Genomic DNA, 18,185 nt, shown 5'->3' on the forward strand with positions numbered 1-18,185 from the left:
GTTCAGGGTATGCAGAATAGACTAGACCCAGCCAAAGAACAATTTTAAATGTGTCTTTTTTTTTTCTAAATATTTATTTATTTATTATATGTACAGTGTTCTCTGCCTGCAGAGGGCACCAGATGTTATTATGGATGATTGTGAGCTATCTTGTGGTTGCTGGAAATCGAACTCAGGACTCTGGAAGAGCAGTCAGTGCTCTTAATCTCTGAGCCATCTCTCCAGCCCCTTAAATTTGTCTTTTACTGTCTGGTTTAGAAAGATTTTGCATGGCACCTTTAAGACCTCCTTTAGAATTACACTTTTATGTAATTGTGCACAGTGATGGGAGGTTTGGGTGATACTGTGTCTTCGAGCATTCACATTTCACAGAAAACATTCGATAATCTGATTCAAGGTGTTTACTCTTTGCCAAAAATTTGGTTTTCCCCATCCGTAATCGTTAGTTAAAGGAGAATTTACTTCATTAAAATTATGTTAGAACAGAACTAAACCTGTCCAGATGGTTGTGAATCTTGATGTCTCCCAGTGGGTGGTAAATAGGGGCATCCTGTCTTTGTGTTTAGTGACCCTGTATGTGGTGTCATACAGAGGCAAAGCCTCAGATCATGAATTAGCAGGGCAAAGTCCATACCTAGTAGCTTGATGGCATGGTACTATTGCCATGAACTCTCTTCAGGGCCAACTTGGGGGCTTGGGTTTGTGATCTTTTGAACTTCTGTCTCATGTGAAGAAGTGTAAGACTGAGAAAAAGCCTTTTCCAACTTAAGTGCCATGAGTTTTAAAATTAAATTAGTGGAACTCTGGCCAAATGGATGAGGAAAATAGTATTAAAATACAATGTGGTCAGCCCTGAGGGCAGCTGTGAGTAGGCTTGTTGATGCCGACAGTGGAAAGCCCCACTCTGCTGTGCCCATGCTCTGAGTACTGAAGTACAGCTTAATGTCCAGCCTGTCGTGCTCACCCCCCACAAGCTGTGGCCCTCTGAAAGAAATCTGCTAGAGGAGCAGCCTTATGCACAGAGCCTGTCATAACCTCGGTCAAGAACTGAGTGACAGTTTATTCAAAAACACTGTGGTCTCACGCTTTTTTACATTTCTGTCGGTAAAAGCAGTAAGGTGCTTCATTTGCTGCCCCAGGCCTGAGCACACTCTTAATAAACAACACTGGCAAGTGGGGCTCTGTAAGTAAAGTTGACCTGTCTGTTTACTTATGTGGTTTTCTTGTTGTTGCAGCTGACATGGGCTTTGCCCGATTATTTAATTCACCTTTGAAGCCTTTAGCAGATTTGGATCCAGTGGTTGTAACATTCTGGTACCGAGCTCCAGAATTACTCCTTGGAGCACGACATTATACCAAAGCAATTGGTGAGTAGGGCTAATTAAAATTATAGAACTTTAATTTTTTTCTGTGAAAGACATATTTTTGTACATGTTTAAATTAAGTAACAGACTAAATTATAAAAAACAAAACCCCAGAATTCTACCACCCATATATATGCATTAGCACCCAGGAGCATAGAATTGCACACTTCTCTTTTCAAAAAAGGTTCAGAATGTTTTGAGTAAAAATTTTATATGAAAAGAGCAAACTAAAAATTTTTCATACAAATGTTCTTTCTGCTAACTTCTAAAAGATCCTCCAAAATTAAACAAAGCAGGCAAACTCAAGTTAGGACCTTTTCAAAGTTAGGAGCCTGGTAGTCTTGCTTTCTCATGTCCCCATTTATCAGCCGTGTTAGTGGTGTCACGGCACCAGCAGCTCTTCCTCAGTTCCTCTGCTAGCTACCATTGCAAATTGTTGATAGCTAGCTTACACGATCCAGTGAGTGGAAGACCCGCTGCTTCCCCATGACTGATGTCTTTTTCTCTTCATTTTCCCAGGGTGAGTGTTACGGTGAAGTACTGTTTCCCTAGTGTGCTCTTCCCTCTCTGTTTATGTTGATGGTCTTTGGCTTGTTCTGTTGTACAGGGTGGCTTGCAGCCACTTCTCCTGTGATGTATAACCTAGGCCTACTCTACCACCTCCCCAAGACATTTTCCTTTTTATTCCTCTAGGCTGTTGTGCTTTCTGCATCCCGTGATTGTTTCTTTTATTTTCTTCTCCTGTGACTTTCTTGGGAGAATATTTTAGGTAAATTGTCTAATTCACAGCATTTCTGGAAAAGACCTTTATTTACTTGATGGTTTAGAGTCATAGGTATCAAGTTGTGCTCTGATATTTCTTTTGCCTTTAGGTAGCAGTGTGGCTAATCCAGTCTCAGGCCAGTCTTCTCAGATTACTGTGGATCACCTAGGCTTGTCCCTTTCTGAAGACAAATGCCATTTCTCATTTCCACATTTGACAGCGATTTTCTGGACACAGTCATTCAGCTCATATCTGGTGTCTCTGGACAATTCTTAAGGTATATGGTCCTTTGATTTTCCCTCGGAGATTTCTGTTTCTCTCTTCCTGAATGTACACTTAGGAGATGCTGCCTCTTGGTGGTTTCCACTGTGCTTTTTCTCCTGATACCCTTCTGCCTTTCTTGGGTGCCCCTTTTCTGACGGTGACTCTTCGTGGCATCTTGTATTGGTTTATGGAAGAAAAGCTTTGTTAGTGTCTTTGAAGGGATCACAGCACTTGTTTGTGGTTTGCAGTGCATCCCAAGTTATTACCTGCCTGGTCTGATTTTTAATTTATTGAGTTGGAAGATAATTGTTCTGTGTTCTGGGGAGTTGGCTATTGTCCTTTCAGAGCTTCTGGAACTGCTTTAGTGCCTGTAACCCTGAAGTCTTTAGTACACTGAAGCTCACTGTTTGCTCAAAGCCATGCATTTGTCTTTCCTGTCTGCATGTCCATTTTGGGGGATGGAGCAAGGGCAGACTGAGGGACAGACTACAGGTATAGAGACATGTTATTGTGGTGCTTCTTGGAGCAATTTTCTTGTGGATGTAGCAGGAAGTCTGGCATCTTCTTGGTCACCACACCACTGAAAGACATTTCTTGTCTGTGTAGGTGCCCTCCATGGCTTCTTTGAATGTCTTAAAGCCTAGACCCATGTTCCTGTAGTAGCGAGGAAAGTTCTTCTTGCCAGTTTCTTCCTGCAGGCACCTCTTGCTTTGAAAGTTTGGGCTGTTATTAGTAAACATGCTCAGTCTGAATGTCAGCCGTTTTCCTAGCAACCTGAGGAAAGAACCTGTGTTTTCTTTCTGGGCTCTGTTTTCCATTTGTGTCTTCATTTCTCTTCTGGTTCTAAGTGTCCCTTAATTACTTACATGATTCCTAGTTTCTCTTATTTGTACTTACTATACAAAAACTCCTTGTGTACTCTGTTAGATCATGGGGCACATAGGTTGTGATTATGCTTTGCAAGTTCTACAACAGTTAGCTATCACCCCCAGAGACCCCAATGCCAGGAGGGAAGAGTCTGTGTTCTGAGGCCAGTCAAACTTAAGAATCTCCTGACTTTTGGCACAATTGCTGATTATCAAATGGCTGAGGACATTGGTAGTCAGTGGGAAGAAGGGCCATCTGTGTTAAAACAGTTCTTCCCACTTTGACATGTTTTGAAGGACAATCTGCTGCTCATGTACCATGCTGTAGACTGAGGTCTTTTTTGCACTCTTTCATCTGCTTTCCATGGTCCAGAAATGTCTGCCGCATCTGTTAACTTTGGTCGAAATTCTGTCTTATCACAAAGAGCTTCTGAAATCATGATGTCTGGGATAACCTTGCTCCCTCATCCCTAAAACATTCGCAACTTTCTTTCTTTGTTTGATTTTGTTTGTTTGTTTGTTTGTTTTAAAAAGAGTTACCCCTTGCAGCTCTGACAGAGCTGGCCCTCACTCTGTAGATCAGGCTGGTCTCCAACTCAAAGAGATCCACCTGCCTCAGCCTTCTGAGTGCAGGGTTTAAAAAGTGTGCCACCACCACCAGGCCATACTATGGATTTATATCTATTAAGCTTTTGTTCATATTTCTATGTAGTCTCTAGATGGAAAAGGGGGATGCTTGTCATCCTCCTCTGGGTTAATCTTGAATCTATCATGTCCCTTTTCTTGGCAAATACTCAATAAGTTCACTTATGCTCTTAATCTACTTTGAGGTCACATTTTATTTTATAGAAAAACAATTATAAAGATAAGTCAGATATGAAAAATATCTCTCTACATGCAGCTTTGTATAAATCTAAAATTGTTCCAAAATATTTACTTTTTAAAAATTAGAAAAAAAATATTTAAGCTATTAACTGTTTTTGAATATGTGCTGTTAACTAAACACATTTGAATCTTTTGTGGAAATACTCTTAGAACAAATTGAAGATGACTTTCTCAGTTAATATGACAGTTATTTTTTCTTATCAAAGAATTTGATATTTCAGAGCATTGTTACTTTTGGTAGGCTCTTACACTATACAAATAGTGATGTGATTACCAAAGTTTAGCCCTCATGCACTGAGCACCTGAGACTTCATCTGTTTCTCCCATACTGTAGTTCAGTAGTTTCAATTGAGCAAAGAGAGTAGCAGTGGCTCTCTATAGGATTGTGGATTTATTGCTGAGTATGTTCAGTCAGACCTGCCATCTAATTCTTCAGTGTTATTTCTGAAAATGAGAATCCAGCTAGAGTCAAATGCTTACATGGACTGCATGAACTTACATGAAGTACCATGAACTGCAAGGTCTATGGCTTTATTTAGAAACTCCTTATGCAGTAGGAGTCAGAAAGGGAACTGACTTGGTTACAAATGGCTGGAATCAAGGCCATTGCCCTTTCTTCAGCAATGGTGATCACTGGCCATGTGCACCTGATTTGACCACAGTGCCTTTTGGAGACTACTTCATTTCTATAAATACATTGCTTCAAGGAGCCATAACATAGTGTCTTTCTTAGATGTTGTTTGAATCTGAGAGGTTATATACTTGCCATTTTCAACATTTTAAAATTAGAGTGAGATGGTATAAGAGGAAACTTTCAGTTCTAGTTTCTGCTTCACAGTTTTCATTTCTACCCCTTACCTCCGTTGGTAGCCTTCAAGGCTTGTTCAGTGAAGCACTCATGTTCCCCACACCATTTAAAGATTCCTGCAAGAACTCTAGTAGCATTTGGACTTTGCTGTCTGGTAGTGTGTAAGCAGCTACACTGCCTTTGGAGTTACACATCACAGCACTGAGAGCTTATGCTCGCATCCATCTTCATAGTGTTATTCAGAAGGAGTCCGCTGCTGGAATCCCAGGTTCTGTAGACTGAAGAGGAGAGTGCACAGAAAGCACATCTGCCTTGGATGGTGACAAACTGCCACTTCCACATACTCCACTACACACAGACTTCAGTGTGGATATTCACCCATTTGCACAGCACTGGAAGTGGAATCATTAAACCAGAGAGGAAATAATGGGCCAGTGGGCATGTTATCTAGAAGACAAAGACTTGAGTGTTTGGTTTTTAGTCTTGCTTGTTTGGTGTTAGGGAGGAAACTGAAGGAGAGGTATGATCGATCAGTCACCAGTGAACTATTGCCAGAGTTGTTATGAAAGTTTTTCTGAAGTGTAGACTTGAGCCCGAGGGCTGCTCCTCCAGGTGCTGAGTGTGAGCTGATTGTGTGACTCTGAGTGGAGAGGGGAGAAAATGGGGAAGGAAGGAAGCTCTGTTGACTGCAGTGTTCCAACAGGTCCTTCTACCCTATTTGTTTATGGGTGACAGTTACATTGTAGCTGCTGTAGGTTTTGAGGAGTTGGTGTACTTTTCCCAGGGAAGGAGTTATGCAGGTGGGTAAAAGGAAAAAAGAGCCTTCCTGTAGATTCGGCTTATTTTAAAACATGAGCAAGGAAAAGAGAGACCTTCTTGGAAAGAATTAGGGAGTTTTAGGGAATAAATACGCAGTCATCTGACCAGAGTTTGATTGGTGATTAAATCAAGATTGTGAAAGTGAAAGGTAGAAAATTGGTACAGACAAGAGACAGATGAAAATAGTAGACTTATTAAGTATGGCTGGATAGAAATGACTAGGATTCAGTCAGTCAAGATTCAGTAGCTCTTGTCCCATCCACCGTGCTTTTCCTTCAGTATTCCCTGGAATCTACTCCATTCGTCTTCAGGATCTTAGTAACTAACCGGATGAATCATTACAGTGTCCTTTGGGTATGTTATGAGTTGAGTTTTAAGTGTGCACAATGATTCATTTCCCATTTTTTAATCCTCCTTAGCTCATCTATCCATATGCAGCAGTTAAGATGGTCAGAGGTTAGGTTTGTATTAGGTAGATATATATCTATATTAATCTCAGAATACCTTTACTGTGTTCCCTCTGATATTAAAACAAAATAGCTCCATCTGATTCTTGATAAAACTTTCTCAGTGTGATAGTATTGACCAGCTTTCTGATATGAAAAAAACTATGTGATTAAAAAACTGTCAAATTATGAATCCTTATGCAAGTAGATTAATTTGTCACTCCAAAATGTAAATGTGATAACTTATATAATGAGAATTTTATGTATGAAAATAAAAGCATCACAATTATAATAAATACATTCCAGTAAAGTTTAGAAATCCTCATAATTAGCATTTTTCTCATTTTCTCTTAAATAATAGTTTCTCAGGTACCTGAGTAAGCAGCTTCAATGTAAGCATGATTTTTGTAATTTGTCCCTGTCATATTCACATTTGCCCCAGGTTTTGTATAGGTCATTCAGAAACCACTTGTTGAGCATCTGCTTTGTATACAAACGTATTAAATATACGTTAGACAGCACCTTCAGACGAGCTATGTGTCAAACAGCAGGATGTTTTCAGCTTTGTTTTTGTCTCTGTTAATAGTTATTTTGAGTACAAACTTGGTATGAATGAAAGTGGTTTTATGTCTCATGAATTACTTTGCAATTTGTCTACTGTAAATAACTGTTACTAATTTTTAGCCTGCATGCCCATTTTAAAGATAGGTTTGTGTTTTCTTTTCTTCCTGTGTTCTAATTAACTTTGCAAAGGTGATGCTGCTGCTGTAGCAGGAAGAGGTGAAATAGAATACATGTCTTTCTTGTTAGTGTTAGCACAGATGATACTGAATAGGCTTTGAAAATAAACAAGATGAAATTATTTTATCATGACAAATGTTCCTGTATTCTGGCAAGTGCCCAGTTTCAAGGGTTATGTAGATTTTCTGTTGGTTTTGTTTTAGTTTGATTTGTTTGTGGTTCCCATGTTCCATTTGCAGACTGTGTAGCTATGATAATGTTTGAAGCATTTAGAACCCACCCAGATTGAACAAATAAACAGAGGCTTCTATGAAGTCACTGGATGGATGAGATATCACAGGAATGAAAGCTTGGTGGGTGGGGGTGTATTTACAGGGTCCTGTGGTATTTAGTGGTTATATTTGCCCAGGGATTACTATTAATGTGCAAGAAACAGATAAAGAACACTCCCCATTAAATTAAAAATGCATTTTCTTTTGGAAAGAAGCACTTTATTTTCCTCCTTTTTCTTTTTCCTTTCCTTTTTGCTTTTTATTTTCTCTTTCCTGTTTTTTGTTTTTGTTTTTGTTTTTCTTTTCTTTTTCTTTTAAAGATATTTGGGCTATAGGGTGTATATTTGCAGAACTACTAACGTCAGAACCAATATTTCACTGTCGACAAGAGGACATCAAAACTAGTAATCCTTATCACCATGACCAGCTGGACAGAATATTCAATGTAATGGGATTCCCTGCAGGTACACACTTGCTTTTGTTGTTCTCAATCGTTGTTGTTTGGTATCTTTTTTGGAAAGGTTGTATTTTTGGCTTATGAAAGCTTGAATTACATGATTCTTAGTTTTTATGACTTTGATTTTTCAAAGAATCACAGAAATAGCAAAATTCATAGAATTCAAATATCAGCATTAAAATACTTAGGGGTTTTCTGAATTTGATGAGTTTTTGTTTGTTTCATTTTGGTTTGTTGTTTTGGTTTGTTGTTTGGTATTTGAAATGATGAGATATTTACAATAGCTGGGTTAACAGTTAACTTGATACCTTTTATTCCTGCCAGTGTAAACTAAAATAAGCAATAGAAATTTTTTTTTCTTCTGGCAGCATACTTCATAGCTGCTGCTTGAATAGAAAGACTGAAGGTTGTGTTTATGTAGAGTGTTGTGCAGAACCGAATCCTGTGGAATAACGGCACTTCTGCTCCATCACTCTTGTCATTATCTAATATTAGTATTTTTTAATGTTTTGTGAAACAGCCAGGATGTGAGTGAAAGTCATAGGCATGGATTTTACAGCAGAGAGAAAATGTATGGGTGTTCCCCTCTTTAGAGTTAACATCTTTTTGGGTGTATCCCAGATCCTAGTTATATACCACAGAACAGTAATTCACCAGCCACTAAAAACTACCCATGGGTCCAGAATAATAAAAATGTGTGGAGAACACCTAAATAATGTTGGCTGGTCAGGCATGTGACTGAAATCATGTTTTATGGGAACTGCTCCTTAGGTCACTACAGCTTAAGACTGATAAAGGTAGCTGGGAGCTTGCATCTGCGGTTCCTTGTAGGATTGTTAAGTATCAGCAAATGCAGAACAGCTACACAGACTTCCCTTCTTCAGCACCACCCAGTAGTTTTGTGAAGACCTCATTGGGATAAGAATTTCATTTACCCATTGCACGTTGGGGTGCTAGTGTGACCCAGTTACTATCTTGAATAAAATGTATTAACATGGTGGTATACACCTTTAACCCCAGTACTTCAGAGGCAGCAGCATGTGGCTCCCAAGGAGTTCAAGCCAGCCTGGTATACATAGCCAGTTGTAGGACAGACAACATAATGGAGGGACCCTGTCTCAAAAAACAAACAAACAAAAAAACCAAATTAGACAAACAGATAGATAGACAGGCATATGTGTATTATGATAGAGACATAATAGATATTGATTCTTGCCGTCTTAAGCGTTAACATTGTTAGGATGTTGTAAAAGTAGACATGACTTGAGTGACTAGAGAAGAATTGCTTCTTCCTTCTTATATCCAGGTTAGTTCACTGTTTCTGAGGCCCATGGGAAGGAGATATGGGACTGATTGGGAATAATGAGGACCATACTCAGATATGACTCTTGCTATGGGTTTAATAGTTAGGATGACTCAGTTAATGAGAAGCCAGGAAAAGCAAGCAGCAGCGAGCTAGGATCCATATAGACACTTGAATCGTAGACGGAGTTTCAGAAAGGTCAGTGTGACTGTGGAACACTAAAGTTTTCAGTGATAGTGGGCTAACTGAGGTCAGGAAACTAGCGATATGTACCACAGCTGTAAAGACATAGTAAGGACAAATAGATAACTTTTTAAGAGAAATATATAATTGAGGGAAAACTAAATGGTTGCCCTAAAAGTTTTAGCTTGAGAAGTTGGCAAAGTAGAGAAATTGGAACAAATAAGTAGTTGAGAAGAAACTTCCATTTTAAAGTTCAAGTATATATTTAGTTTACACTGGATGATGACTGTGGAAGATACATAGCCACCAGCTGCCTAGTGCACAGACTGTGTACCCAGCAGATCCTAGAAAACAGCCACTGACAGCTTCAGAAAGGGCAGCGTAGCTATCATATATCCACAGCACTTCTGCTGCCCTAGACTAACTGGAGCATTGTTCCTGTCTCCAGAGCTCACACTGTATTGAACAATAATAGTAAGAGTAGCCAAGGTACCGGTATCTCACCATTTGGCTTGATGTGAGGAGCAGCTTTAAAGATGTGAAAGGAGGGCTGTGGTTTAGAAAAGTGTGGTGAGCCAGTCAGATCTTAGATTTCTCAGTTAAAGATACTACTTGCAGATGGAACCAAAAAATTTACTGCACGGGGAAAAATAAGTAGGTTTACTAATAGAGAAATAGGACTGTATAGTAACAAATATTTCTGTGATTAATTTCCTTTTAGTAATAGAGTGATACTGGCAGGCTATAGTGGAACAGAGCAAGTGTAGACTGACACTTGAGCAGAGGCAGAGCTGGAGCCATGGGTTTTCCTTACAGCTCAGGATGTAGTTGCAGCTGAGCACTTCTGTGAGAGCCAGGCTCTTAGAAAGCTCTCAAAGTAAGGTAACCTTTGTTAGCATTCTTGAGACTAGGAGCCTAGGCAACATAAACATTTATCAATGTATTTCACAGATAAAGATTGGGAAGATATAAAAAAGATGCCCGAACATTCAACATTAATGAAAGATTTCAGAAGAAATACGTAAGTTGGGAAGAAAATGGACCCTTTGTTGATTTTAACTTTTCCAGAATAGTTATGATAAAGTTAAATGTTCAGCATGCCACAGCACTCACCTAAGTTTACCGAAGAATTTTACTTACTCATAAATACTGTTATGATCTTAGTTCTCATTTTGTGAGATAATAAATTAATTGACAGAGGTGACTCTAATCAGCCCTTGATTTGGAGATGAGGGAAAATCAACTCATTTCTTTTCATATTTACTACTTTCTGGAAGCCAGACAGACAATAGTGGTAAGTACTGTAGCCAAAATAGTACAGTTATGCAAGCCTTGCTGGTGGCCACTTGTCTACCCATTTAAAGTGTATAGAATTGAAAGCAAGTATTAATTAGGGAAAAGCAAGTGTTTAAAGACCAGGGGTAGGCCAAATCCAGTACTTACACATATAACAAGTAAATTTTAATCTTATACTGGTAAGCCTGAGTTAACCTTTAGCACAAATAAAATAATTATTAAGATATAATTCATGTGGGGAAAATACTATCCAGGATGTATTCATGAAATTGTCTTGAATTCCACCATCAGTACCCACTATGAAGAGACTAGTGTGGCTCAGTTGGTATTACAGTGCTTGCCTAGCATGCATGAAGCCCTGGGTTTGATTCCCAGCACTGGGCTTGGTGGCGCATGCCTGCAATCCCAACAGTAGCATCAGATGTTCAAGGTAATGCTCAGCATTGTAGTGAGTTTGAAACCAGCCTGGGATACGATATACCCTGTCTCAAGAGAAAAAGAAAAAAAAAGAGTCATTATTAAGGCTGGGTGTGGTGGTGCATACATACCTGTAGTTTCAGCACTTGAAGTGGAGGCAGGAGGGTCAAAAGTTCAAGGTCATACTACATAGTGCTGGAGGCCAGCTTGAGCTACATGAGACCCTATCTCAAAAAACAAAAACACCCAAAGACTAGTGTGAACTTTAAAGAAAGTATAAAATTGGCTTAATGATGCTATTTTATGCTGCTCAAAGCATCTTTGATGTGTGTTCCCTGTTGGTTATGATCAAAATAGTTGTGTGTGGGAAGCTATCGGCCAATGTAGAATTCACCTCTGATCTAATGTGGATGTTTCATGGTGTTTCTCTTTCAGGTACACCAACTGCAGCCTTATCAAGTATATGGAAAAGCATAAAGTTAAACCTGATAGTAAAGCATTCCACTTGGTAAGCCTGGGACAGCAGCACTAATGAATCCACGTGGTCACTTAGCGCTCTCAGAGTGATTTCCAAAAAGTACCAAGAGAAGCCCTCCTGCCACTCAGAGACCACATTGACTCATTTTCTGCACTTGAGCTCTTGTCATTTCATTTCTGGAAACGAAAGGCACATCCTTGTCCTTAGATGTTCACCTTGAGCAACACTTACAGTTTTGTACTGACAATTACTTGAAGATGGTTTACAAAATTTTACCTTCTAAGTTAACCTTATCAGATTATGTCTTGAAATCCCTTTGCTGATAGTCGTGCTCCGTTTTCTGGAGAGAGGGCATGCATGTTGTATAAACGAACATAGGCTAGACTCTAAAAGAGCCAGTGCACCTGCAGGGTGGTCAGATTCAGCTGTTGTTGACTTTGTTTGTAATAGAATGTCCATTATGATGCTATAACTGAAAATGTTTTTCAGTTTTGGGTTTCCACAAAAGGTTTATGATGGGAAGCATGCATTTTTTTTTTTTACTTGGCCTAAGATTCTTTTACAATGTGTTCCAATGTAGTCTTAGATGGGAATCCCTTGACTTTGCTTCACAGCAGCTAAACCACTGGGCAAGCAACTCTTTCTGATCTGCCTGTGTGTTTCCTTTTCCCTCAACTGTCTCTGCTTCTCTGTCATCCTGGCTGTTATATCGTATTTTACAAGGTAGTGCTTAACTTTGCCATGTTACTACATCCAAAATGTATGATAATGATTTATTCAAATGTATTTGTGACAGAACCCAAATTGGGAAATTAGGTCAAATCCTTCAAGATCCAAGACTTATTAATCCTAACAAAATATTGGCAGGTGCAAAGACATGTCATGCCTATCCCCAAGTCCCATGCCTTCCTTGCAGTCTAAGACTTGTGGAATCTGAGAGACTATCCTTTTAGCTTAATGTTTAATGTTTTTAAAAATTCGTTTGTTGTAATTCTCGATTTTAACCCCAGCACTTCATTTGTGCCTGTGTGTGCTTTACTTCCAGGCTGCACCCCAGCTCTGTCTGATTTTATTGGGGTGAGCTGTCTTAATTATAGATAATCTCAGTTTCACCCAGAAAGCTTTAATTCCACTGAAAGTGTTGGTTTTTTGTTTGTTTGTTTTTGTCTTTCAAGACATGGTTTCTCTGTGTAGCCTGGCTGTCCTGGAACTCATGCTATAGACCAGGCTGGCGGCCTCAAACTCACAGAGATCTGCCTGCCTCTACCTCCCAAGTGCTGGGATTAAAGGTGTGTGCCACCCCTGTTTGGCCAGGTGTTGGTATCTTAAAGAACAAACCCTAATCCTCCCCTCCCCCCCATAAGATACTTCCAAGAAAATTATAAAAGGTCATTAAATAATTGAGGCTTGCTGTCCCTGCGTTTTAAAGATATTTTTGTGGCCTTTTATTCTTTATGAATCATTACTCCTACATCTCAGTGTATCTATTAGTTTATTACTTTTTTTTTTCTTTTTTGTTTTTGTTTTGTTTTTCGAGACAGGGTTTGTTTTTCTGTGAAGCTTTGGAGCCTGTCTGGAACTCACTCTGTAGATCAGACTGGCCTCAAACTTATAGAGATCCGCCTGCCTCTGCCTCCCGAGTGCTGGGATTAAAAGTGTGTGCCACCACTGCCCAGCAATTCATTACTTTTCAAACCAAGTCCATGTGGGAGCAGCTGGGAATTTGTTAGAAATGCAAGTCATTGGGTTCCTGTTCACATTTGTCTGTCAGAGGCAGGAAGAGCAGGAGCTCACAGCCAGACTAGGAAGTTTCAGATCAGCCTATAGGAGACACTGTCAAAAAGGAAAAACCAAAAGCCCCCAATTGGTTAAAAAGCAACACTTCCTGGATGTGTGGTGGGCTCTGGGCACAGCGCTCAGCTCTCTTATCTCTCAGGCTTTAGGAACAAGGGCTCAGCTCTCTTATCTCTCGGGTCTAGGAATACTGGGAACTAATTAATGAAACCAATTACCATGGTACTATTTTTATTCTCCATCTGGACAGATATGGTTACAAAGAGGTGAACTGACCTTCCCGGTGCCTTCAGCCAATAAATTCTGAGTCAGGGTTTGGACTGAGCAGTGGAGTAGGGCAGCCTCTTGAGCACTTGATTACCTGGTATGGCTGCGAGAATTATTTTTTAAATTATAATGCAGCTATGCTGAATTAGGTACAAATCTAACTGCACGTGGCTTGTGTGTTGTTTACATCACAACATTTTCTCCTCTTAAAAGGAGTAGAAAATGCAAATTTAGTCATTCTAAATTATGCGGCTAATGAAGGGAAAAGCACTGGGGAGGGTTAGGCAGTGTGAATGTAGTCAACCTGAGATGATTGTGTGTGCTGCTACTTTAATAATTGTGCTTTGTTACTGACAATTTGGGAGAAGGAATGATATTATATTGGTTTTCAGAAGCACGTTACCCCCATAAGTACTGACATAAAACTTTGGGGACACTATACTAATGTGGGAGCATGCTGATAATCCTGTGACTTGTGATTTCAGCTCCAGAAGTTGCTCACTATGGACCCAATAAAGCGAATTACCTCAGAGCAGGCCATGCAGGACCCCTACTTCCTAGAAGACCCACTTCCCACGTCAGAGTAAGTGGTGGATTTGCTGACTCCCTGAATGTTGGTTGGCATCCCTGAGCACTCTTCCTCTTAGTTGTCACACAAAGTGGCCATGCCTCTGAGGGACCTGAAAAAATTGAGCTTTGCTACCGTAATATGTCATTTTGGGTCTTTGTGGTTAAGAAGCAATACTGAAATGAATTCCTTGCAATAGTCGTCCATTTACTAGTGATGGATTCACTCTTCTGTGGCTCCTTCTGCTCACTGGTATTGTGTAGGGCTGGCTGCACTCGGGGGCTCTGGTGTTCCTAAATAAACTTACGTTCTCTTTACTGTCTTTGTTTCAACTGAAAGAAGGGCAGATAAAACACTGAGCAGAGATAGATGCTTTGTTTGCACTATTGAGAGCTGTCCTGTTGGATGATTATTAATTATGGTTACACAGGGAAGGACCTTCTGACCACCTGCTGCAGTGTCATTGGTTAAATGTTTATTTGTATCAGGTTTGCATGAAAGATGCTTATATCTGTAACTGTGGAGACAGAGTCTTCTCCTTAGTATGTGACAGTGAATTACCTAAGTGGAGCACTGGAAATACTAGGCAGCGTGTGAGTCAGCTCTTTCTTTTCTCTTGTGAATAGTGTTTTTGCCGGTTGTCAGATCCCTTACCCCAAACGAGAATTTTTAACAGAAGAAGAACCTGATGACAAAGGAGACAAAGTAAGTATTAAATTACAGTTGGTAGTGCCTTACTTATGACTACTTCTTTGGCCTTTGGATTGTCGCCATCTTTGGTTCTCCTTCTGAGTTGAACTGTGTTTTCTGTTTAACCAATTGAGAAGAACCAGCAGCAGCAGCAGGGCAATAACCACACTAATGGAACTGGCCATCCAGGGAACCAGGACAGCGGCCACACACAGGGGCCACCCTTGAAAAAAGTGAGAGTTGTCCCTCCTACCACTACCTCAGGTGGACTCATCATGACCTCCGACTATCAGGTACTACAAATGATACTGATCTGTTCTTCTGGGGTTTCTGTTAGAAGTGTGGTCCAAAGTAGCCTTGGTGTACCTGGAAAGATATGTCAGCATGGATTGTTACAGGTATGGAAGATCACAGACATGGAAAGTAGAAAGGGATCAGACTTCTGAATAGACTTTGAGTAGAAAGTCTAAGGTCGGCAATCCAGTAACTTGAGACCTCTGTGCACATTACAGAACATCTGCGGTGGCTGGGAGACAATGCAGCCAGGAAAACATTCCCACCCCAGCACCCATGTAAGTGCTGGATAGCTTGGTGGCCCATCCGTACCCTTTTGTTCTATCATTTCAAAGGCAAAGGCAGGATTCTAGTCAAGTCAGTGAGCTCTGGGTTCAAATGAGAGACCTTGCTTCAGTATAAAGTGCAAAGCAACCTGGCCTACACACACACACTGAAAATATTGGCTTCAGTGGGTTTTTTTTTTTTTTGCCTGTAAAATGAAATTGGAAAATCCTCTTAGACATGGTGTGTCTAGCATTTAGCAAGTCATCTGAACTCGAGTGGCTGCTTTTTATCCCCAACCTTATCACTTACTTCTTTTAGCCTTGAATCAGAAGAGATCTAGATAAATTGAGAAGGAAGGTAAGATGAATATTCCCTCTAGACAGCATCCTCAGTTGCAGAGTAGGTACAATGTTTAGAATGTGAAGTTTGGGAAGAATGAACTGGCTCTGCGTGCTGAATGTGTTGGTATAGACAGTGCCGGTTATTTTTATTTTGTTATTATCACTGACAATCTTAGTGTCATTCAGAGTAGTAAGTGGCCTTACATGGTTGGGTACAGCTCATTAAATATTTAACTGTGTTTTGGCTTTGTACTTTATGTGTTTATATATGTGTTTATATACTTGTACACACATGTGTGGATGTGAGGGCATGAGTATGCATGTGTATGGACGTGTGGAGTCCCTAAATTGACATCAGGTGTCTTCCGTGATTTTTTTCTTTATTTCCTTTATTTACTGAGGCAGTGTCTCACACTGAACTAGGAGCTTACGCATGTTGACTAGTCTAGCTAGCTGCTTCCCCAGGACATCTGTTTCTGCCTCCAAAGTTCTGGAATTACAGATAGGTGCCATGACTGATGGCTTTTACATGGGTTCTGGATATCCAGACTAAGGTCCTAATGCCCATGTATCAAAATATGATAAAATCTCCCCAGCATGTAAATTGGTGTCTTTTATATCCTATATTTGACATTGCTAAAGAGAAGCTAATAATGGAAACCTTGGAGTTTTATTTGCTTTTGTTCTGTTTTCTTTTGTATGGGCCAGTTGTAAGGTTTTTGTTGTTGTTTATTTGTTTTTATTATTTTAATTCTAAAGCTAGTACCTTGCAGAAATTTTTACATCTTTGCTTTTTTGGAACAACACTTCAATCCCCTGTTGGCCATGCTGGCATGGGGCCAAGCTACTTCGAGAAGTTCCTGAATCACGTTTTTCCCTCGTCTTCTTTCCAGCGTTCCAATCCACATGCTGCTTATCCCAACCCTGGACCAAGCACATCACAGCCCCAGAGCAGCATGGGATACTCAGCTACCTCCCAGCAGCCTCCACAGTACTCCCATCAGACACATCGGTACTGAGCCGTGCTGGAGTCTGTCAGTGCACTGTTGCTCATGCTGCAGGGCTGGCTGCAGCCCTCTGCGGGAACCTGGTGTGGGCCATGAGAATGTACTGTACAACCACATCTTCACAATGTCCAGTAGCCAAGTTCCACCAGTTGTCACAGATTGGGGTGGTAGCTTCCAGGTTGTACCTAAGTTTGGAGTTAGACTTGAAAAGAAAAGTGCTAGCACAGTTGTGTCGTGGGTTTGCTACTTCCATAGTTTACTTGACAGGGTTCAGACTGACCAAGCATAGTTTTCAGTGACAGTCTGTAGCAGTTGAAGCTGTGAAATGTGCTAGGGCAAGCATTTGTCCTCGTGTGTGGTGACTTTCAGTGTAACAGCGTTATCTGACCAATAGTACACAGAGATGTAAGGTTTAACTGGTACTTGAAACACAGATTATGTTAACAAATAACTGAGACTTAAAAGATTATTTTGGTACACCTTTCTTTTTAGTGTCTTATCAATGGGTTGATTCGTCTTCTACAGAAATCAGTGTTTTATGACCAAGAATATTGCTTGGATTGTTTTGAAAGTACAAAAGAACGACATAGTTTCTACTGACAGGTCTCAGAACTCCCAAAGATTAATTTCCAACTTAGAGGTTTGTTTTTATTTTCAACCTATGACTTGACTGGTCTTAAAGCTGCTATTTGATAGTAATTAAATATGTTGTCATTGATATAAACCTGTTTGGTTCAGCAAACAAACTAAAATGATTGTCACAGACAGTGTTTTATTTTTCTCGTTGGTGTTGCTGATTTGTGAGCATGCTTTCAAATGAAAAAAGCATGAGTGGTAACCTCCTTAAAAAGGCACGGCATCCAATTCACATTCTTTGTCCTGAGTTTAAAGCTGGTTAGTGTAGTGCTATTAAGATTTTATTCAGTTGACTTTCTTTTTAAAAAGTTGTTCGCACATTTTTTTAGGGTGCCCTTACTTCAGCAAAGGAGAAGGAGTAGGAGAGCCTTAGAATTTTTGAGGGGAAAATAAAAAGCTATAACATACAACGTACTGTATCAAACTATTTTACATGAATGACACAAGTATTCTGAATAAAAAATTGAACATTGTTAAAAACAAGGTGTTATGTAATAAATTTATTTTTCATAAATCAATGTATGGAGTCAGCTATATTTTTCGCACTCACAAAAGGGCCTTTCGTGATTTAAAAATGTGCCTCTGTATAGCTCTTCCCTGTCATTTATTGGTGATGTCTTCCAGCTGTGCTGTGGACTAGTGAGACTTAGGCAAAGGTATGGATTCTGGTCGGCTGCTGAGACCTGTAATGTGGGGAGACCCTGCTCCAGTCAGTTACCCTTTGTTCCTGCCCATTCCTGTAAAAACATTCTAGAACAATTCAGGAACTGAGGAATCACTACATTGATAGGTCTAACCCTAACAGTAGGGTAATTTTTAGGAGTGACATTTGAGTTTTCTTACCCCAGGTCACTCCTACACTGCATGCCTTTGATCCCTTCGCTCCCCTCCCTAACCCCCCTGTGCCACCGCAAGTGCACAGTGGAGTTAAAGCCTCCTGTGGTTGTGGTTTGGCTCTG

General features: G+C 40.0%; 1 protein-coding gene across 10 annotated transcripts in view; it reads left to right on the top strand.

The window, feature by feature from the left end:
• Positions 1 to 17,744, top strand: part of Cdk8 (cyclin dependent kinase 8) — a 76,249-nt gene extending 58,505 nt beyond the window's left edge. Inside the window, exons 6-14 of one of the 10 annotated variants that reach the window (XM_075972375.1) lie at positions 1,236 to 1,367; positions 7,549 to 7,692; positions 10,123 to 10,192; positions 11,320 to 11,392; positions 13,909 to 14,006; positions 14,618 to 14,696; positions 14,819 to 14,974; positions 15,194 to 15,253; positions 16,477 to 17,744. In XM_075972375.1, coding sequence (XP_075828490.1) covers positions 1,236 to 1,367; positions 7,549 to 7,692; positions 10,123 to 10,192; positions 11,320 to 11,392; positions 13,909 to 14,006; positions 14,618 to 14,696; positions 14,819 to 14,974; positions 15,194 to 15,253; positions 16,477 to 16,602 — 938 coding nt within the window. In that variant the 3' untranslated portion in view covers positions 16,603 to 17,744. The other 9 variants (XM_075972385.1, XM_075972394.1, XM_075972366.1 and 6 more) reach the window with 9 other exon arrangements.
• The last annotated feature ends 441 nt before the right edge of the window (positions 17,745 to 18,185 follow it).

The sequence above is a fragment of the Microtus pennsylvanicus genome, chromosome 1, assembly GCF_037038515.1.
Source record: "Microtus pennsylvanicus isolate mMicPen1 chromosome 1, mMicPen1.hap1, whole genome shotgun sequence".
NCBI classification, from domain to species: Eukaryota; Metazoa; Chordata; class Mammalia; order Rodentia; family Cricetidae; genus Microtus; species Microtus pennsylvanicus.